At 47.9% G+C, this 22,941-nt stretch overlaps 1 protein-coding gene across 1 annotated transcript in view; it reads left to right on the forward strand.

Annotated features, from left to right (window-relative positions):
• MDN1 (midasin AAA ATPase 1) overlaps positions 1-22,941 on the forward strand; it is a 2,221,312-nt gene that overhangs the window by 157,846 nt on the left and 2,040,525 nt on the right. The window contains exon 14 of the mRNA XM_078648266.1: positions 15,332-15,480. Within this exon, the coding sequence (XP_078504392.1) occupies positions 15,332-15,480 (149 nt within the window). The remainder of the gene's footprint in view (positions 1-15,331; positions 15,481-22,941) is intronic.

Consider the following 22,941-nt stretch of genomic DNA (forward strand, 5'->3'; position numbering starts at 1 on the left):
ATTAGAAAAAAAGATACCTCCACGTTCCAAACACCGCCAGAGGTATGAATTTCGAGCTTTTCTGTCTGTCTCACAGACTGTCTTGTTGAACGGCTAGAAATGTAAATAGTAAATATCCCTCATTTCGTGTATTAGGTCCACAGTCACAGCAAAAGGACCCTAGGAGTCACAAGCTTCGTCACAGACACGGGACCCACGGGACCGCGTTGTCCATAGACTGAGGTAACAGGTAGTGTGACACCAGGCTTTTGCAAAGGGAGGTAAAAGTTTGTAGACCGAGTTACTGAATGATCTTCTTTCACATTTTCATTTAGATTACCCTCAATGAAAGCGCCCTGAAGAGAATCTGTTATTAATCTTCAGATTCGAAACGCGTCGGCATCTAAACAAAGGGAACAGGAATTTATTTCTGATCATATCATTTATTGTTTTTGATCTCCCCCTTGTTATGATTGGGTTGCTTTTTCTTGTTTTCATTCTTTGGTAATCATAAACGAGGAATATATCACAAAGAATTAATATTTGTGAAGACGTACCTTGTGTAAAAGAAGATTGCACAATAATTGTTTATAAATGTATATATGTTTGTTGGTTAATTGTTGTAAATATGTATTATATGTAGGTAATAAGTACCTTTCTCTTCCATGAAAAAAACAAATTCGATCAAAAATTGAAACAGGTTTAAATAAAATACCTGCACAAGCAGAAGAAACTCTTTGTTTGTGCGTTTCTGAAAAATCTTTATCTAACCATTACCGTGGGGGCTAGCAAATTTTGTATTGTCCACCACAAGAAGAGGAAGGCAGATACAACACCCACGCCTGTAGTACCTGCCAAGAAGAAGGACTCTGCCACATCTCCTATGCACCCTTCTTCTCCTATACTTCCTTCTCCTTCATCCCCTGTTCCTCTTAACATTTCACCACAGATTTCTCCTCCACATTCTCCTACTCTGTCTTCACACTCACCTCAGAATGATGATGAGTATAGTCTAGGAAGAGGGATAGACCCAGATGAGCCTTTCCCATACCCTTTAGTATTAAATCTGTTTATTGACATAAAGAGACATACACAAGCAGTAGTCCGTGCAATATATGACCATGACAGAAATGTGGCGCTAGGCCACGCAAAAAGAGGACTGACAGTAGCGCTAAGTAGGTACAACCTCGCTATGGGCCTACTGCCGCAGTTGAAAGGTCTGTCTGAAGAAGCATATAAATATCCAAACACAAATACAACAACCAAACCCCCTTCCCCGAACCCCGCCATCCCCCCTACTACCCACCCACCACCCCTGTTCCAGGTCCAGTATCATCCTGCCTCTGCCTTATCTAACCGGATGTTCCCGAGTCGTCTCCCTGCGATAGTCTCAGTAGGCGTGGGTATCTGGGACAGGTCACTTCCCTAAATTCCGTGGCCAATAGTGCTAAGAAGGGCTGCCACAAGTCTGGGTATTTGTCGCCTTCCCCCTTAGCAATCAGGGACAGCTTCTCCATTCCCAAAACATTCCAGAGACGATGTAACCAACCCTGAAAGGTGGGGATGTGTGTGGTACGCCAATGGGCTAGAATGTTCTGCAGCGCGGAACCCAGGGCTATGGCCATCAATCGACCCCGGCGGGCACACTGCGGATAAGTAATGGGATTGGGCAGTCCCAGCAACACATAGGCAGGAAATCTTGGGAGCGCCGTGTCAAAGTGTGAGTCTACTTCGTCTAAAACTAGCTTCCAATATTCCTGCAGATGAGTACAGTCCCATAGAAGGTGAACCAACGTACCCCTCTCTCCACACCCACGCCAACAGGACGCATCCTGCATGCGATCAATCTCATTAAGCCTCCCTGGGGTGTAGTACCAATATGTGGTGATTTTGGTGAGGGTGTCAGTCAAGCCCATGTGGTAGGCGGAGTGTCGAGCCCTGTAACAAATGCCCTCCCACTCTTTATTGCCGAGTGTGCGCCCCAGATCTCAATCCCAACGTGCCCTCCCTGAGTTGTAGATGTGTGTAAATCTGCCTAACAGCATGTGGTATAAGTCCGATATGAGCTTTCGATCCGTTTTCCTCGTGATCAACCAGTATTCGTACGTGCTGAGTCTGCGGTCCGCCCCTCCCCCTAATCTGCCCATTAGGCGCCCAATGTCGCACCTGGAAATATCGGAGCCGTTCCTCTTCGGGCATGCCAAATTCGTGCCGGAAAGCATCAAAAGGGATGACCCTTCCGCTGTGTACAAATGGAATAGGACCCGACATCCCGCCGGGCTCCACCGGGCAAAGGCCGCTGTATCTTGGCCAGATCCAAAATCCGGGTTATCCAGTAGGGGTGTCAGCGGTGATGGGAAGGACGTCAACTCATGCTTAATATTCACAAGGTCCCACACTTCCAGCGGGGTCCTTGTAATATACGATGCGTAGAGATTGGGGGAAAGGTGCTGCCTGCGCAGGAAGGGAACCTCTTGAAGCGGGCGGCCCGCCACTGCCTGGTCCTGAAAGAGCCAGTGCTTCTCAGACTCCCACCTGCTCCATTCCACTAGTGAATGTAGCTGCGCCGCTTGATAATATAACAATAAGTCTGGCCGCCCCAGTCCACCACTCTCAGGAGGCAGCATTGCCAACCGAAGTTTCATCCTCTGCCGCCTTCCGTTCCATATAAACTGCGCCAGTTTAAATTGGGTCTGGCAAATCCAGCCCTCCGGCGGTTTCATAGGTATGGCGCGAAATATGTAAAGGACTTGCGGCAGGATCGTCATTTTTATAGCCGCCACTTTGCCCAGCCAAGATAGCGGGAGATGTCTCCATCTACCCAGCTCCAACCAGACCGTCTGTCGGAGCCGAGCATAGTTTAGACGGACCGTGCCCTGTAATGTGGCCGCCAGCTGAATTCCTAGATAAGGAATGGCTGCCGAAGCCCAAGGGAAGGGGAAGAGTCCCTGCAAGTAGTCTCGGATGGGTGCTGCTAACGAGAGGTCTAGCGCCACTGATTTGCTCATGTTGACCTTAAAGCCTGCCACCTCCGCAAAAGCGTCAAGAATGTCGACACAAGCCGTCAGGGATTCTCTGGGGGAGGACAGCGACAAGAGGACATCAGCATATAAACTGATGGTATGCTCATATGCTCCGATCTTAATCCCGTGGACTGTGGGGGCGAGTCTCATGGCCTGCACCAGCGGCTCCATGTAGATGGCAAAGAGCAGGGGCGACAACGGGCACCCCTGTCTCCTACCCTGTTCGATGGAAAAGCGGGGTGAGGAGCAACCATTGACACGCACCGTCGCCGAGGGCCTCGAGTAACAATTCAATATCCAAGTGCGGAATCTGTCTCCCATCCCGGCCTTAACCAGGACCTGCTCCAGATATGGCCAGGGGACCCGGTCGAACGCTTTCTCCGCGTCGATCGCGAGCATCATATATTCCCCCGTTGTTCGCGTGGCCTTTTCTATTAAGTGCAGCACCCTCTTGGTATTGTCCGCAGTTTGCCGCTCCGGGATGAATCCCGCTTGGTCCGGATCAATCAATTCCGGCATAAGCGGGGCAAGCCTTGCCGCCAATATGCTTGTATACAGTTTAAGGTCCACGTTAAGTAGTGATATGGGCCGATAGGCTTCGCATTTTGAGTGGTCTTTCCCTGGTTTGGGGATAACTGAGATGGTCGTGTCTAGTAGATCCCTCGGAATCTAGCCTGGTTCCGAAAAGGAGTTAAAGAGAGTAGTAAGCAGGGGAGCTACTTGGGAGCAGAACGTCTTATAGAAGATGGCTGTGAAGCCGTCGGGCCCCGGTGCTTTCCCAAGTTTAAGCTTGGAAATGGCTGAAATTACTTCCTCCGGTCTAATGCTGTGTTCTAAGAGCTCAGCCTGATCCTGTGTAAGAACCGGAAGAGGGGAAAACGCTAGGAATGCGTCGCCCGCCGCGAGGTCCAGTGAGGACCCGGTATATAGGCAAGTATAGAAATCGCTATATGCTGCCCCAATCTCTGCATCTTCCGTTGCTAGACTTCCATCCTGTTTACTAATTTCTCTTACCATGTGGCGTTGCCGCGTTTACCTTAGCGCTCGGCCCAGTAAACGTCCACATCGATCCCCCGGGGTATAGTACATATGTCGCACCCTCAAGGCTGCAAATTCTGCCCTGTCCTGATCTAGCGCGCTCAACTGCTTCCTGACAACTTTCAGTTGCCTCCAGACCCTGGGGGCGCATGTCCTTTGATGCATGCGTTCTAACTCCTTAACCTACTGTGTAAGCTCGTCCCTTTTATCCGCTCTTTCCTTATTCTCAGCTGCTGAGACCGCTATAAACTCGCCCCGTAAAACTGCCTTAAGAGCCACCCAATGTGTAGCCGGCGAGGTGTCAGAGATGCTATTGTGGTGCAAGTAGTCCTTGATAGTCCTTACTATTTTCTCAACTATGTCCTTGCGGTGTAGCAATGTGGCGCGTAGTCTCCAGCAGCGTGTGGGTCGCGTCACCGGGGGTAAAATGAACGTCGCAGTGATCGGGGCATGGTCGGAAAGGGACGTGGCACCTATGTCAACAGTGGACGTCAAGGCCTGAAGGGAGGTGGAAGCTAGAAAGTAATCTAATCTCGCGTAGGTGCGATGTGCGTTCGAGTAGTATGAGTATTCTCTAGCACCTGGATGAAAGCTGCGCCACGGATCCACCATACCCAGCTCCCCCAGCCTAGCCAACCCCCCCACTGGAGAGGGTTCCCGCCTGTGTGGTGCGCTGCGCTGATCTGTCCATGGTGTTATCTAGCACTAGGTTAAGGTCCCCGCCTACCAGAATATGTCTGTCTGTGCAGGCCGCCACTTCGCTTAGCGCTAGGTGAAAGAACTTTTCCTGCCCTCATTGGGAGCATAGACCGAACAAATCGTAAATTTTAGACCCACCCGAGGAAAATCGAAAGGATAGCAGCCTCCCCCTTATCTCCGCTCCCTTCTGTAGTACCCTCCCTCTGAAGCGCTACCACTCCAATATTGCGGCCCCGGCTGTTTTATTCGGGGCCGACGAGAAAAATTGCTGTGGAAAGCAGCGTGACTTCATCCTTGAGTAGTCCTTTTGCAGTAAGTGCGTCTCCTGTAGGAGGCATATATCAGCCTTCGCGTGTTCTAAGCATGAGAGGACTGCCTTGCGTTTGACTGGATTATTGAGCCCCCTAACATTCAGGGAGAGAATTCGCAGTTCAGTGGGTGGCATGACTCATCACTACCCTTGACCGCTCAGTGCTCCTGAGACCTACTACCGTCGCCGTAAGGCTTCCCCTGAATTGCTCACTTTCTGGCCTGTAGCGGGACCCTTTGTGCCCTCCTGCCATACTCTGGAGACTCGCGTCGTCATCCCTGAATAGATACTCCAGGACCTGGAACCCCTCCCTCCCCTCCCTGCAAACCCCTTCCTTGTCCCTTCCCCCAGCCTCACCCCTCAATTCACACACCCACCCATACCTGTATCTAGAACCCCCTTCCCCTCTTCCCGCAACTAACCTGTCCCCTGCCTGCCCCCTCCCCTGCGCTCTCCCTTCCCCCACCCCAACGCCCACCTAACCATGAAATTGAATATGAAAAAATAGAGAAACAAACTATTGTCCATCATCTTTCACGGATGATTGGTCGAAAAGTATTGGGGGGTATTTCAAGTCCAGTCCTTCCTCCTTCCGCCCCCTCCGCCGACCCCTCAAAGGGACACAGTAGACCCCAGGCACATAAGGCTCTGAATGAGTGTTCATCCCGGCTGCTGGGAGGTTAAGTCTGATTCTACCGCTTCCACCGCCGCCCTCTGACCATCTTCGATCTCCGTCTTCCGGGGTTTCTTGACTCTGCGTCGTCCCCGCTGTTGATGCCATTGGGATGAAGATCCTCCTGTGACCCCAGGGCGCGCCGCCTGATCTTCCTCCTCCTTCGGCGGAGCGATGCCCAGCACCTGACATGCTTCTTTCAGAGAGCGGAGCTGGTAAAGCTTATTGTCCAATTTGAACACGATCAGAAATGGGTGGCCCCAACTATAAGGTATAGCTTGTTGCTGGAGGTAACTTGTGACCGGCTTGAAGCACCGGCGCTTCTGCAATGTGAGAGCTGATAGGTCCTGAAAGAGGGTCGGCGAGTGGCCGCGAAAGGAGATGGGATGCATCTGCCTCGCCTTTTGGAGGATGTCTTCTTTAGTGCGGAAGTCCTGTATACAGACCAAGATGTCTGCGGGGAAGGCCACCGCGGCCGGCTTGCTGGGGCCCGACCCTATGCGCCCTGTCGATAGTCAGCGCTGCCTCCACGGGGTGACCCAGGATATGGTTGAAGAGCTCACTGGTAAATTTAAAAAGATCCTCATCTTCGTCGGACCGCGCTACTCCCCGAATTTGTATGTTATGTCGCCGGGAGCGGTTTTCAAGGTCCTCAAGGTGCGATTGTAGGTCCACTTGTTGGTCATGTAGTCTTATAATCTCCTGCTGCATCGCCTCCATTTCGACGTAGCGACCGTCCTGTTTTGTTTCGAGCTCCGCCACCCGTTCGCCAATGCCATCCATGTCCGTCCGCACAGCTCGGATCTCATCGAAAATTATTTTTTGAGGGTGTGGATGTCCTCTCTCAAGGTCGTGAAGAGCGACTCTAGGAAGGCCTTCGTGATGGGTTCCGAGCTTGCTGCTGCCAAGTCGCCCTGTCGCACTCCTGTTGCCCGATGTATCCTTAGCTGTAGGGGACGACTGGGCCTTGGCGAACATCTCTTTTACAGTCTTATCCTTGCGGACCCTCGTCCCCGACATCATGGCCGTCTCGTGGCCAAAGGCGCCTTGCTGTGGAAATCTTCTAGGCCGCGTATTGTCTCCGGGGCAATGGGCGTCTGATAAGGCCCTCGCACGCGCCTAGTCCGAGACACTCCTGAGCCTCAGGGAGCAATATGCCCGCCGTCCGGTAGATAGGGGCCACTCCGCCTCCTTACTCTACCCGTGTCCGCACTGCCTCCTTGGTGCCCGACCGTGGCACAGCCGCCTCCGATTGTCCGTGTGAGAACCGCGCTACAGGCAGACCTGTGGATGTACTGTGGCGCTTGCCGACTTGTGCTCTGTTTGTGCTCTGTTTGCCTCGGCTTACGGCCTCCAGAGGTGGCACCGGCCAAAACCTTTCCCTCTGGCCACGTGGTGAGACTGCCGTGTCCGGGTACCTCCGGGCTCTGCCCGCTCAAGGCATGATCAGAGTCAGAGTCAAAAATACTTTATTCGATTATTTTAAAATCATAAAAGTATACTACACGTGCAATTATACAGAAATACACATACATACACAGATCAGCAGTACAATACATTTATAAGCAATTATTAAAAACAGTTAAGATCAATTGGGTATAAAAAGTCATTAGCAGTTAAAACATTAAAAATGATTCATGTACCCTAAAACCATCATATTAGAATTATAAGTAGTTTCATTTACCATGTTACTTCATCCTAAAGGCTTGATCACAAGAGGGAGAAATAAATGAACATCTCTTGACAGAGTAAAATTAATCTAGACATGGGCTATTCCAGAATACGTTCCGTCGTTGGAGTACTCGTCAATCTATGCCGTTTAGCACGCAAAGATGCTACCAAAAAGTTTGCAACCCCAAACATCACAATAGGGGTCTCCATAAGTTGTAAAAACAACAATGCAGGTTTCACTTGCTTAAAACCCTTGTCCCTCAGGAGTGGTATGATATATTTTTTCCTACCCTCAGCAAAAAAGGGACAAAAAAAGACAGTGTATCAGGTCTTGATCAGTGAAAGCATCACATTTACAAGGAGCATTATCCCTAGGCGTATTCCATTTCAGATATTCACCCAATAAAAGATGCATCTGATTGAAACGGAATTTCGTCAATAGCCATCGATGATGTGGCTTGTTTACTATAATCAAATAAGGCTGAATAGTCATAGTTGATATTACTAAATAGTGTGCCCTTACTGTGGTTTTCTCGATTTCCTGGGCTTCACGGTGGATATTCCTATAATTCATAAATTGAGCTTTTATCCATGTGACATCATCTTTACACAGGCTTTCGGGGTTCGAGTATAGTTCCGGGCGGCCCAAATATGTAGCTACGGTTTTAATGTTTCAACCACTTTATGTCTTTGGCTCTATCTCTCCCCATACAATCGCTCATAATTTTACGATTTAGAGTCAAATTAGGATTCAGCCATACTTTCACCCAAAGAAGTAGTGGGGCCATATTAAGTGCATCCTCGATATAACCTAACCCTAGTTCCGTGTGAACAGCAAAGGAGGGGGTAGACTGTGGTAAACCCAATAGAGAACGCATGGATTTGTTCTCTTCTTTCTGTATTGGGGTAAGATCCTTATAACCCCAAATCCCAGCCCCATATCTTGCTAGAGCCAAAGTTTTGGCTCTATACAGAGTAAGTATGGCTTCTGTAGGTTTCCCTCCCAACCTTTTAGCGAAGCTCAATACGGCTGCAAACGACCTACGCACAGCCATTGCTTTATTTGCAATCTGGGGGGTCCAGGTGCCCATATCATCGAAAATTACACCTAGGTATGTAAATATTTTAACTTTGGAAAGTATCACACCGTTACATCGCAAGGTTTTCGTGGTTTTCTTTCCTTTCCCCAGTGACATAACGTGTGACTTTTCCATATTTACTACCAGGTCTAATTTCTGCATAAAAGTCCCAAATGAGTCAAGAAGCAGCTGCAGTCCATTTGGGGTTCTAGAAATAAGGACCGTGTCATCGGCATACATCAGTACGGGCAGAGGGGACCCACCTATGCTAGGTATATCTGGTGACACAGTTGATAAGATTGAACACAATGAATTGATATACAAAGAAAACAACATGGGGGCTAAGATGCACCCCTGTCTTACCCCTCTAGCCGATCTAAACCCAGTGGTGCATTTTCCATCCATTGTCATACGCACTGATGCAGTCAGATCTCTGTGCAAATAGGCTAGAAAATTTACAAGGGCTATGTCCAACCCCATCTCCATGAGCATTGTCCACAGCTTCGACCTATTAACTAGGTCGAAGGCTGTTGACAGGTCCATAAAGGCCAGATGGATCGACCCCCTAGCAGCAACAGTATATTTACAGATGGTCATATACAGGTTAAGACACTGGTCCTCAGTACCCCTCCCAGTTCTAAACCCGTATTGGGTATTACATAAGATTTCATTTTCTTTTTCCCACTTGTTAATTTTTCCTAAAATGACTTTGCCTAGAATCTTAAATGACGAATCGATCAGCGATATCGGTCTGTAACACCTTGGGTCACCCCTTTGACCTTTTTTAAAAATTGGGATAATTATAGAGTGTGACCAAGATGTAGGTATATTCGATGTGTCCATACAAGCTAGGTTAAAAACATTTGCAAGGACTATGGACCACACATGAGAATGTGCCTTGTACATATCAGCGGGAACCCCGTCCGGCCCGGGGGCTTTACCACCTGCTGTGTTTTCTATGGCTTTTTGTACTTCATTCACCGTAATTCTCAATGGGGTTTCTGGGGTTATAGATACTATGGGGGAGAAAGAAGTCGTGGCGATCTTACTGCCATAGATAATCTCAAAATGGTCCAGCCATTGTTTCTCAGTAATGTTAACCTCCATCACCTCGTTATCTCTTCCATTAAGCAGTGATGTATTCACTATAGACGAAAACTTGGCACTGTCCCTCAATGTCAGTCTATCATATAATGATTCCCAGGCCTTGGCTTTGATTTCTTTCTTACGTGCCTCAGTCGTTATTTTATATTCCTTCCTAAGTCTTGTCACTTCTACAGTATCGCGCGGCGTACTTTTCAAGGCATCTAATAAGATTTTATGAGCCTTTGAACATTCTGCATTAAACCACCCATACGCTTTGTGGGGCTTATGATTGGGTTTACACATCAGTAACTGTGCAGCATTTTTACATATAACTTCAAAGGCATTTATAACATTCCCTCCAGTAGTCAATGGGTCTCTGCAAATGTTTAGATCTGGTCCCACTTTACCGCACAAATCATTAAAAAAATCATCAGGAATGATCTTTGACCATTTAACTCGTCTACCCTGGTCATGAGCCCGGATTTTTGTGGGGTAAGTTGGTTGAGATCCAATGTTTATTATAGTTGGGTTGCTGTTAATTAGTTCCATAATGACCGGATTATGGTCGCTAAATGTCGTCTGGGTTGCATTATAGGAGATGACATTTTTAAGGATACTGGATGACACAAAAATAAAATCAATAATGGTGTTACTACCCCTGGCACTGTATGTTGCAACTCTGTCTTTGGGGTTTACAAAAATGGGTTCTGATATATCAAGATCTATCAGCAGTTCTTCTAGAGCACCCCCTTTTGCTGAGTGTTCAAAGTGAGAATAAGCCAAATAATCATCTTCCAGGCAAACACCGTATTGACAGTTCAATTCACACAAATGTGTATTAAAATCACCTAAAAGGCATGATCAGTGTCTCCTCCGCCTCCCGCTATGGCCCACTCTTTGCGCCACACCCAGGCCCGCTCCTGCAGAGTTATTTGTGTGCATCGTTGTTGCTCACTTCCCCACCACCCTGCCGCCACTACAGGCCTCCTTCCGTGCCAGTCACTCCCTATTCGAGGCCGGCTGCCTCACAGGTTGCTCGTGTCCTTAGTACTTGCGTAGGCCTTCTGCATGGGATCGGCGTGCCCCTCTCTGCACCACTGGGGCCAGTGGCCGACCCTTGCTGCCCTGTCTGTGGCAGGCCCGCAGCAGCAATCAGGCGTGCTCCCCGCCAGTTGCCTCGCGCAGAGCGTGTACGTGGGCCGAGCCTGCCGTTTCCACACCGGACCTCGCAGCGGTCCTCGCCTGAATTATCCCCAAGCCTCGGGCTCCCGGCTGCTACTTCACGGGCCTTCTGTTCCGCCCCCAAGGCAGATCCCGACCTCGGGCCGCACTGCAGGCCTCGCGGCCACTGTCCTATACCCCCGTGCTCGGGAAGGCCTTCTGTGCGCGGTCGCCGCTCCCCTCTCCTCCCCTCTGGGCCCAGCGTCAGTCCCTCGCCATCCTGTCCGGGTGGCTACGTGGCAGGTCCGCAGCAGCAATCAGGTGTGGTCCCAGCCGATGCCTCGCGCAGAATGTATGCGCGGGCCGGACCTGCCGCACCTGCACCGGACCTCGCGTGCAGCGGCCACGAGCTCCCGGCTCAGCCGCTACCGCTCAGGCTTGTCGCTCCGCCCCCAAGGCGGGTCACGGCTGCGGGCCGCACTGTAGGCCTCGCGGCTGCGGTCGCTGTGCTCGCTCCGTCCACCCGCTTTCAACCCCCGCTGACCTCTCGGGCCACAGGGGATGCCAGGCTGGCTACTGGGGTCGCTGAAAAGGGACTCCGTGAGGCCGGAGCCCTTGCTGTGGAAGGCCGGCGGCGGGAGCTCGGAAGGACGCGTCCGCTCACGCCGCCATCTTGACCACGCCCCCTCCCATACCCTTTAGATGATCCAGACTGGTAGTACCCAAACCCAAGGGATGTACCTGATATTCCAGACCCACAGTCATACCCATCAAAACCTTCCCCCCCAGAGGATAACATTGGTTTTGGAGGCACCTATTGAGCAGAGCTGCCATTTACCATGGGGTCACTATGCACTCTGAGGCAGACGAGGATTTTCTATTAGACACATTTGAACAACTGCAAAGGTCTGTTCAAATTCTTCCTATGATTAAAGGGGTCATCAAACATGCTCCAGAGGTATTTAAAGACCCTGTACGTACTAGGATCCTAAACCCTACAAATATAGACCTGCACCTGACGATCCAGCCTACATTAAAGGACAACTACCATTAAACTCACTAGTTGTATCAAATGCTAGGAAAAGGGCTAACTCACAAACGTCAGGTGAAGCACACCCACCTTACAAAGAATCTAAAGTCATAGATGCCTCAGGCAAAAGAATAGCTGCGCAAGCTACTAAGATATGGGGTATAGCTAACACACAAGCCCTCCTTTAGAGATATGACAGGGCTCATTATGATCAGTTAGAGTAACTATTAGAACATCTACAAGACCAGCTCCTACCTGTCTGGAATTCCATTGCAACAGACAGGTGGGTAGGCCAAATTATCCAGTATGGCTACTGCATAGAACTTACAGCAACCCCTCCATACATACCACCCACGCAGGCTCCAATGTCTGCAGAACATCTTACTCTGCTCCAACAAGAAGTCCTGTAACTTCTTCAAAAGGACGCAATAGAAATAGTTCCTTTACAACGCCAAGGAACAGGGGTTTACTCACTGTATTTTTTAATACCCAAGAAGGACGGGACACTAAGACCAATTCTCGACCTCAGGCCCCTCCAATCATTACATACAATCAGTTCATTTTCATATGATCACTTTACAACAAGTGCTGCCACTGCTACAACAAGGCGATTTCCTTACAACACTAGATTTAAAGGACGCCTACTTCCACATTCCGATACACCCTGCTCACAGGAAGTATCTAAGGTTTGTACTGGAAGGACAACATTATCAATTCAAAGTCCTTCCATTCGGAGTTATAACAGCACCAAGAGTATCCACAAAGGGCCTAGCAGTAGTAGCAGCACATCTCAGGAGACAACAAATACATGTCTTCCCTTATCTAGACGATTGGCTCATAAAAGCCAAGTCATTCAATCAGTGTTCGACAAACACATCAGACAATTCAAACATTGCACGACTTAGGGTTTACAATAAACTACACCAAGTCACACCTGCAACCCTCTCATACACATCAGTATCTAGGGGCTCCAATAAACACTTCTATAGCTCTAGCGTATCCCAGTCCAGCAAGGATACAGAGCATTCATGCCTTAGTCACAAGATTCCAACATCAACACTCTCTCCAAGCCAGAGTGTTCATGAGACTAATAGGTATGATGGCATCTTGCATCTTCATAGTACCATATGCAAGACTGCAGATGCGTCCGTTACAGGAATGTCTAGCACAACAGTGGAACCAGGCTCAAGGGCAACTAACAGACCTGGTGTTAGTAGACAGCCACACACTTCGCTCTCTGCAGTGGTGGAGCACCAAAAACTTGACAAAGGGACGGCCGTTCCCCGAACCTGTTCCACAAATAGTGCTCACAGCACACGCATCTCTCACAGGATGGGGAGCCCATCTCCTACATCATAAAACTCAAGGTCAGTGGAACATTCAACAGAAATTGTTCCATATCAACCATCTAGAGCTGCTAGCAATATTTTTAGCACTCAAAACATTCCAAGTACAAGTACAAAAAAAAGCTGTATTAATCCGGACGGACCACGACAGCTATGTATTATATACAAAAACAGGGGGGCACACTCTGTCCCAGCTTGCACAGAGCATTCGGAGATCGGCCATTCCACAAAATATATATCTGCTAGCAGAGCACCTTCCAGGAGTTCACAATAAAATAGCAGATCTGTTGAGTCGGCAGACACAACAAATTCACGAATTGGAACTACATCCGCAAGTTCTTCAACCATTTTTTCACAAGTGGGGTCATCCAGACATAGATCTGTTCGCCACACATGAAAACGCAAAATGCCCAACCTTCGCCGCCAGGTTTCCACACCCGCTGTCCAAGGGCAATGCGATATGGATGAATTGGTCAGGCAGATTTGCGTACCATTAGTAGTACGCAAGCTCAGACAAGTCTCTCAAATTAATCCTGGTAGCTCCCACATGGGCACGCCAACCGTGGTTCACCACACTGCTAGAACTCTCTCTAGTTCCACACCAAAAGTTACGACTGGCACCTTCCCTGCTAACGCAGAACCATGGAGACAGCAGACATCCAGACCCAAATCAACTGAATTTGGCGATCTGGCTCCTGAAGTCTTAGGTTATCTTAACCTACCACCAGACTGTATGAACATCATTAAAGAAGCCAGGAGACCTACTAACAGAGCTTGTTATGCTGCTAAATGGAAGAGATTTGCCATTTATTGCAACAATAACCAAATTGATTCCCTGGATGCTTCTATCCAGAATATCATTTGCTACCTTTTACATTTACAAAGATGTAACTTGGCATATTCATCCATACGCCTGCACCTTGTAAAAATTGCAGCATATTTACAAAACAGACAACATCTGTCTCTTTTTAGGGTACCTGCTATTAAAGCATTAATGGAAGGGTTAAAAAGAATCATTCTCCAAGGTTACCACCTTCTCCAGAATGGAACCTAAACGTTGTTCTTATAAGGTTCATGGGACCCCCTTTTGAACCTTTACATAAATGTGAACTGCAATTCCTCACATGGAAAACAGCTTTCCTTATTGCTATTACCTCCCTTAGAAGAGTAGGTGCGATACAAGCTTTCACAAATCAAGAACCATTTTTACATCTACATCGTAACAAAGTTGTTATAAGAACTAATCCTAAATTCCTTCCAAAAGCCATTAGTCCTTTTCATTTAAACTAATCTGTAGAGTTACCTGTGTTTTTCCAAAACCCAGACTCAGTAGCAGAAATAGCTCTACACACACTAGATGTTAAGAGCTCTTCTCAACTATATAGACAGGACTAAATCTTTTCGAAAGACAAAACAATTGTTTGTATCTTTCTCTCCACCACATAAAGGCAACCCCATCTCCAAGGTTGGAATATTAAGGTGGATTGTGAAATGTATACAAATATACTATCAAAAAGCAAAACGTACATTAGCAGTTCCTCCAAGAGCGCATTCCACACGCAAGCTAGGAGCCTCTATGGCTTTCTTAGGGAACATCCCCCCAGAAGACATATGCACGGCAGCAACATGGTCTACAACACACACCTTCACTAAACACTACTGTGTTGATGTGCACGCTGCAGTAGGCCAAGCTGTCCTTAAAACTCTTTCAAACTACTGCAACAGATACATGTGACCACCGCTAGGGGAGACACTGCTGCACAATCGATGCAAAAGTGTAGTATCTGCAGCTCATATGCCTCGAACGGAAAATGCTACTTACCAGTATGCATCTGTTCCTGCCATGTAGAGCTGCAGATCACTACACGCCCTCCCGCCTCCCCGGGACTTGTATCTGTTCCAGTTTTGTCTTACTTAGATGCACACACATGGACATCCTTTTTCTTTACTTCTACTAACTCCATCATGGCGAAAAACAATCTAAGGATGGAGCCGATGCCCATGCTCACTATCGTCCAAGGGAGGAGTCACCTATCTCGTGACTACAAAAGACTTCTTCCAAGATGACAACATGCAATCATCCGAGCCCAATACCAGGCGGCGATCTAATGCAAAAGTGTAGTGATCTGCAGCTCTACATGCCAAGGACAGATGCATACTGGTAAGTAGCATTTTCCTTACACACCGCATTGAAGGTTTCCACTGTAATAAGTGAAATGTTTTTTTCTTGTCTTAGGGATAGACAGACCTTTGCTGCTACCCGCCCTTCCTCCGTGCTGCTTGAGCAGCTTTCAGTGTGCATTGACAAAGGTGAGCCAGTGCTGCTGGTGGGAGAAACTGGAACTGGAAAAACATCAACAGTTCAATATCTGGCTAACGTGACGGGTAAGAATGAAAAGGATAAGTCCTTCTTTTTTTTCTCTGTTTCGCTACTCGTTCACAAAGAATCTTGTGTAAATAAATAATTTTTCCCAAAAACTTCACTTGCATTAAATCCTAAATAGATTCATATGATCAATGGACTAATTTCCATTTTCTGGGTAGAGGTTGGATCACAAAACGTGCCTCTTCCTCACGTGTAGAACCTGCTATCTGGTGTCCCCTCCTTATGCTTGAGACCTTATGCACATTTTTCATTTCCATGTGTCCTTGGTTATAGAGGCAGCACAGAAAACGTTACCCTCTAATATTATTGCATCTACTCAAGTTGACCACTTTGTTTTGCTGCCCCGGTGCCTAATAAATTTTGGGCACAGACAATTTTGTGAATCATTTTCTGTAAGCATGGCATTGGTTGAGCAACTGTGCTACTTGCATATTTTGCACTGTAAAGCATAATTTTAGGACTAGTGATTGTTAGGGGGACTCGTAGTGTAGTAGGGTACCTTTTTTTGTTTCTACTTAAATTAAAAAGCAGTATTGGAAGAGAGAAAGTGATTTTCCAGTTAATTTCTTCATACATTCATTCTTTGGAATGGTAGTAATTTGCTGCAGCAAATGTATTTCTTCACATTGCTTGTGTCCGTTCACTATTCTTTGATGAGCAGCATCTGGCTAATTGACAGGAACCAGTTCAAAAGTGCTGCATGTAGACCATTCAGAAATTCATGACACCCTTTAGGAGCAAAAACGTTCAAAAGATTTGGCAAGTGTTATGCTGAAACCCCTTTATTTTGTTAAAACCACAGAGAGGCCTTTCTTTAAGATGCAATCCGTTTGCAGAAGTAGACCATTTGCTCTCCAAGAATTCTGGAAGAAGTCAACCAGGGAGTGCTGCAAAAAGATGGTGCAGTTGACTGCACACAGTCTGCACTATTCATTCTTCATTGTAAGCAACTCCCCAAGCACCCCTGATATCTTGTTCACTGATAGGATTGCATTATCTGAAAATAAGCAGCTGTCTGAGAAAAGCCTTTTTGTAAACTCACATTTGAGTAAATTGCCACCCTTATTTGGAGAAGCAATGTTTGTCAAACTACTTCCACCAGAAAAACTTAATTCACCCAGTTATTTTGAATGACCGAGTAAATCGTATTGCTTCATTTAAAATTCTGTATGATGAAGCGGCAGGAGCCTGCTTTGAGGCATGACTTCAGCTAGTCATTTGTTGTAAGGGCATATCTTTATGTAAGTGCTTTTGATACTAGGACCTCCAGCTTACAAAGTTCTTAAGTAAATGAGGAGGTATACAATTGTTTGCGTGTTTGAGCATGATGGCATTCATCCAGCACAGTGTAGGAGGAGTACAGTGCTATTGTTCTTTGATGAGGAAATGCTTTTTGGTGTATACCCCAAGTGACTTACGGACGTTCGTTGATTTTTTTTTTTACATACTGCTACAGAGAAATGGGAAATCCATTTAGTAAGAGAATGAAGCAAGTGTAAGAAAGTGCCCTCTTTTTGCATGGTTACCCCTGCTTTTTGCCAAACTGTTGATGTGCTTTGACTAAGTGTGCCCTTGGTTCCTGTCAACCAGGTACCAAGGGTCTATGTTCTTTCCCTAAACTGCATTGAAAACAAACTTGCCACTCTTTGGCCACAAGTTATTCCCTTGTAAATGGTGCCACATGTACTAAGAGCACTGTGGCCAGGGAAGGCTTTGTATCTTTACACACTCAAAGCCTTTGCAGGCTGCGTGTTTGTGTGCAGAACAAAATGAAGAGTCTACATGGTGCACATACCTGTGTCCCATGCCTGCAACCCACTGTCTATGGTATAGGTAAGACACCCCTCTAGTTGGGTGCCCTATGCCAGTGGTGAGGGTTCAGGTGTATGAGCACTGTACCCTTACAGTGTCTAAGCCAATTCTTAGACATTTTGAGAGCAGTAATACCACTAAGAGTATATGGTACTGGGAGTTTGTCATTACAAACTCCACAGCACCATAATGGCTTTACTGAAAACTGGGAAGTGTGGTATCAAACTTCTCAGCACATTAAACCCACACTAATACCAGTGCGAGATTTAATGAAAAATGCACTCAGAGATGGCATCTTAGAGATGCTCACTCAAAAAAAAAGACCTAACTCTAGTGTCCTGGCTGAGTGACTGCTCGCCAGCTGTCACCACCAGACATGTTTCTGGACCCCTGGGTCGAGAACCTCCTGCTCTCGGGGTCCTGAAACAAAGCACATCCTGGGCAGAGGTGCCAAGCCTCCTCCTTCCAGGATGAGCCGGGTCAGCGAAGTGGAAGCTTCAAAGGCTTGCCGCCTTTGTGAGCTGACCAAGCTATTTGCTGCTCCCAGCAACTTGTGCTCACCGGTTCTAACTCCCACTTTGGGAGTGAGAATCGAAGGGAAAACCAAGATGGGAGCCAACTCCACCCCTCAGATGGAGGAGGCGAGGCACAACTCAGTCCCCACCAACTTGCATATGGGGGGATTCAGCCAACCAGAGAGCGGCTTATGCCCCTGGAGGGTGGCATGATAGGGGGTGTACCCTCCCCAAGGAAGGGACCCTTTGGTTCCAACCTTTACCTACCTGAAATGCCCCTAAGTTTAGTATTTAGGGTCAATCCCAAACCTTGCCTCCTGTGGCAAGCAAGAACCGAAGAGCAGTGCTGAAGGAAGAAGAGGAGGGCACCAACTGCCTTGGCCCCAGCCCTACCAGCCTGTCCTGACCTCGACCAGCGGAGTCTTGGCGCTTTCTGCAGCCAGCAGCCCCGCAGAACCCTGAGGACCAGCCCTGCCCTCCCTGCAAAAACGTTGTTTCTCGTGAGCACTGGACTTGCTCAAGAACCAGACTCTGGCTCTGGCCAAATCCTCTAGTCTGCCCATGACCTGAGTCTGAGTAGCCCAACACGTTGAGGATGTCTCCCCAGTGAACCTGACCTGGGATCTGGTGATGCCCGACCTACCTCAATCCTCCCCATGACGCCTGCAGCCTCCTTCTGAACAGTACCCCCGACCGTGACCGGAGCTGGTAAGGAAACCCGATGCCTAAAGACACCCCTGCAGTTGACGCCCCACAGCATTCGGTGGGCCAACTGACTGTGTCCAAGCAACCCCCTGCATCCCACATTACCTCTCCAACCGGTGGTTGCCTCCAGGAAGCCTCCCTGCCCGAATCGTCGGTGTTTGTTGTGACTGGAGATCTCCCACTTAAACCAACACGGCACCCAACGCCAAATCAGCATCCTGCATCCGGCCGCCCCTGTGCCGATGTGGGTGCACCTTGTGTGCTAACTCAGATCCCTCTTTACCCTGAGCTCAACCCTAGTAGCTTTGCTCCCTCAACCCTGTGGCTTGCCCAAGAGCAGCTTCCAATCGATGGCCTCCTAGCCCCAGAGGGCTAACATTGGGCCTCAGCACTCTTCACCCAGCCGCCCTAGTGCCACGGAGGGTGCTCTTTGAATGCATCCTTGACCCTGGGGGAACCCTTGTTCTTACCCTAGAAACTAAACCCTAAAAACCAATTGGTTACCTGCAAACCGATAATCTAATTTTTCTCCCTGGGATTGTATTGACTGTTTTCCTCTGAAAACAATTCCACAGGTTTTTTTTGTTTGTATGGAAACCTAAGCCATTTTGTTAATGCAAAACTGATTTTTAGATGTCAGATTGTCCCAGTCTGATATCTAGGCTTACCACACAGAGTAAAAAAAAGTAATCTAAAAAGTGCTCCCGAGTAATCTGAAAAGTAATCTCAAAGTAATTGCAAATTCCTTTTGTCTTCAAATATTTTACAAACCAGTAACAGTCAGTTTCATCCAGCTTGCTTATTTTGAACTGCCCATTTTGAAAAGTACAATTCTACTTATCTGTACCAAGTCCTGCTTGGTTCTAAAAATAAAATTATCAACTAAAGAAATACTTTTTCATACAAACGTTTGATCTGAGTTCAGTCTGAGTGTGTGGCATCATTTTTTGCCTGAGTGTGTACAATAAATGCTTAACACTACCCTCTGATAAAGCCTTACTGCTCGCCCACACTACCACAAATAGAGAGTAAGGTATTATTACATTTACCTCAGTAAGCCTTCAGGGATCCACTGGACTCTGTGCACACTATACCTTACTTTGGTATAGTATATACAGAGCCATCTTCCTACAAGGCTCTGGCTAAAAAGCCAGTCGGGCTGAACCAACAATTGGGTTCTGGCCTTGCGATGCTCTGGTATGGGGGGGACACATTAGGCCCTTTTCTCAAAGGCCCAGGGGCGCTGGGTGCAGAGCTGACTTACAAATATCATATGCAGTGGTAGAAGACATGGCACACAGGGATGTGTGACATGTTGTTTTCTTTTTTGTCTGCACCAAGACACGCAGCCTGCACTGACAGTCATGCATGTTCTTGGTTAGAGGCCCTTAGGATGGCACAATGCGTGCTGCAGCCCTTAGTGACCTGCTTTAGTACTTCAGGTCCTAGGTACCAGAGTCCCATTTACTAGGGATTTACAGCGGGTGCTAAAGGTTTTGCCAATTAGGGAAACAATTGCACAGTTTGGGAAAGAGCTCTGGCACTGTGGATCTGGTTGGCAGGAACACAGTATACATTCAGTTGAAATCACATCGTGTACCAGGCAAAAAGTGTGGGCAACCATGTCGATAAGGGGCACTTTCCTACAGTTTCATACTATGGAGCTGCCCACTGGCATATTCTGATTTCTAGTGCTTCTGTGTCCGACAGCTCAGACCGAGATCAGAATGAAACTGACATCAGCCCACATTGGTGACGTAGATATAGTGACCTGACATCATATCTGGGGTGGGCCGGACCTGACATGGAGCCGCACCGCAATACCTACCAGCATACGAGGAAGCTTCTATGAAAATCTTCCATGTCCAGTCTGGCACCTTGGGGAAATTCACAAATCTGTGTTGTCATGACCCGTCCTGTGCTTTCCACTGATTTTCAGTTTTGCTTACTGGGCTTGATGATTATGTTAATTCATAAGAGGTGCAACGTCCTATTGCTTGGCTGCTCTCCATCCAAGCTGTCCTTAGGGTAGAGATACATTTTGGATGTTCCCCAGTCAGATTGTGGGTGCTACTTCTCCCAACCCAGGTTACTCATTGACTGGTGGTGGTGGTATTGGATTTACAGTCTAGTGTGACGGGCTCTGTGGGGAGACTGCTTAATCCACTTTTAAATCTATCCTCTCCCCAGAATAGGGCTGCCTTGCATTCATCATATGTAGGACACCGGTAAACAAGACTGCAACTCTCCTTTGGGAAGGTTTGATTTTTCCAGGGTTGACATGCCAGTCATAGAAACGCCTTTGTTCGAGGCATATGACCTGCAGATACTACACTTTGCATTAGATCGCCACCTGGTGTTGGGCTCGGATGATTGCATGTTGTTGTCTTGGAAGAAGTCTTTTGTAGTCACGAGATAGGTGACTCCTCCCTTGGACGATAGTGCGCTTGGGCATCGGCTCCATCCTTAGATTGTTTTTTTCCGCCACTGGGTTCAGATGAACTTTTTCTGCTCCGGCTCGATCTACTTTTCAAGTACTTCGAAGCGCAAACACTTATCAAAACTTCACCGAACTACCTTCGATATCGACTAACATTGTTTCAACTCAATCAGCTCTATTCCAGTCGTCGACCGGGCCGTTGGGCCTATCCACACCGTGAGGCCTACACCTCATGGAAAGGACGGCATTCAAAAAATGCCCCGTGTGTGGAGCAAAGTTTCCACGAAGTGACCACCACGAGGTCTGTAACCTGTGCTTATCGCCAGAACACGACGAATCCAGCTGTACAGCCTGTGCGTCCTTTCGATACAAGAAAACCATCTGAGGTCAGAGGGCCCGTCGACACGACCTGCAGCGATCAGCTCCTGAATCGGTGGATATCTTTGACGAGGAGGTTCCGCTTGTTCCCAAAGAAGATTACGATCTCCAAATCGTCGTATCAGAGGCAGACTACTCCGACGACTCCATACCATCGGGTCATCGCGTGAGTACTGCTGCCCCTGCACCACATGTAAAGAAAGTATAGGGGGACCCCTTAGGAACAAATTGGGACCAGGGGAAATGACAGAGAAAAGTGTTGCAATGTCCCTACGTTAGAGAATAATCAAAAGGTGGGGTACCTGCTACGTAGGCCACCCACTAGGCAAATTCCTTTACTGGACACAACCACTAGAGTTCAGTTATAAATGGGTAAGTTCTCTTAACACCAGGTTGCCCCTGCACCACACACAGCACCCAAACCAAAGGCAAAGGTCAACACTCCGCCTCCGGGGCCCAGTCGCGACCAAAAAACCACTTCGAAAGCCCCGCCATCGAGCCCGGCTCCGAAGAAAATAACTAAGCCTTCCGGCAGCTCCTTACCGAGCAAGCCGCACGTGCCGATCCCACCAGCTCTATCGGCACCGAAACCGAAAGAAGTCTTGGCTCTGAAACCGCCGACTTCTAAAGACAAAGGTTCAAAGCCAGCGTCCGACACCTCGAAGCCGACGAGACCAGCTTCCACTCCGAAGCCATCGTCTTCGGTACCGAAACCGACCAGGCCTGATTGCGATGCGCCCAAGCCCTCGAAACAGCCTATGACACCGAAAACAACACCTTCGTTGCCGAAAACTACGCCAAAGGACACTGTAACACCTCCTAAGGCTAAGGACAAGCAGCAACCTCGTCCGGAACCGAAAAAATCGGCGCCGCAAAGGTTCCACAAGGAGAAGAACTTTTCCAACTTGATCCTCTGCAAAAGAAGATCTACATTGACCCAGAAACAGGTCATGTATCCACCACACCTCATAAAAAGAGAAGAGCAGACACAGCATCTCTACACCTGTAGTGCCTGCCAAGAAGGACTCTGCCACATCTCCTATGCACCCTTCTTCTCCTATACTTTCTTCTCCTTCATTTCCTGCTCCTCTTAACATTTCACCACAGGTTTCTCGTCCTCATTCTTCACATTCACCACAAAATGATGATGAGTTTAGTCTAGGGAAAGGGATAGACCCAGATGAGCCTTTCCCATACCCTATGGATGATAGACTGGGAGTACCCACACCCACATGATATACCAGATATTCCTGACCCTCAGTTATATCCATCAAAACCTTCTCCCCCAGAAGATAACATTAGTTTGGGGCACTTGTTAACCCCTTCGATGCTTGTGACGGAACGGTTCTGTCACGAGCGCCGGTTGGGCTGTGCTTATGACGGAACCGTTCAGTCACGGCCATGCCCGTTTTTTAGAACCTTCAGCACAGCGCGAAAATTCGCGCCGTGCTGAAGGTGTTAAACAGAGCTGCTATTTACCATGGGGTCACTATGCATTCTGATGACACGGAGGAGGATTTTCTTTTAGATACATTTGAACAATCGCAAAGGTCTGTTTAAATTCTTCGCATGATTAAAGGCGTCATTAAACATGCTGCAGAGATATTCAA

This window comes from Lissotriton helveticus, chromosome 6, assembly GCF_964261635.1.
Source record: "Lissotriton helveticus chromosome 6, aLisHel1.1, whole genome shotgun sequence".
NCBI classification, from domain to species: Eukaryota; Metazoa; Chordata; class Amphibia; order Caudata; family Salamandridae; genus Lissotriton; species Lissotriton helveticus.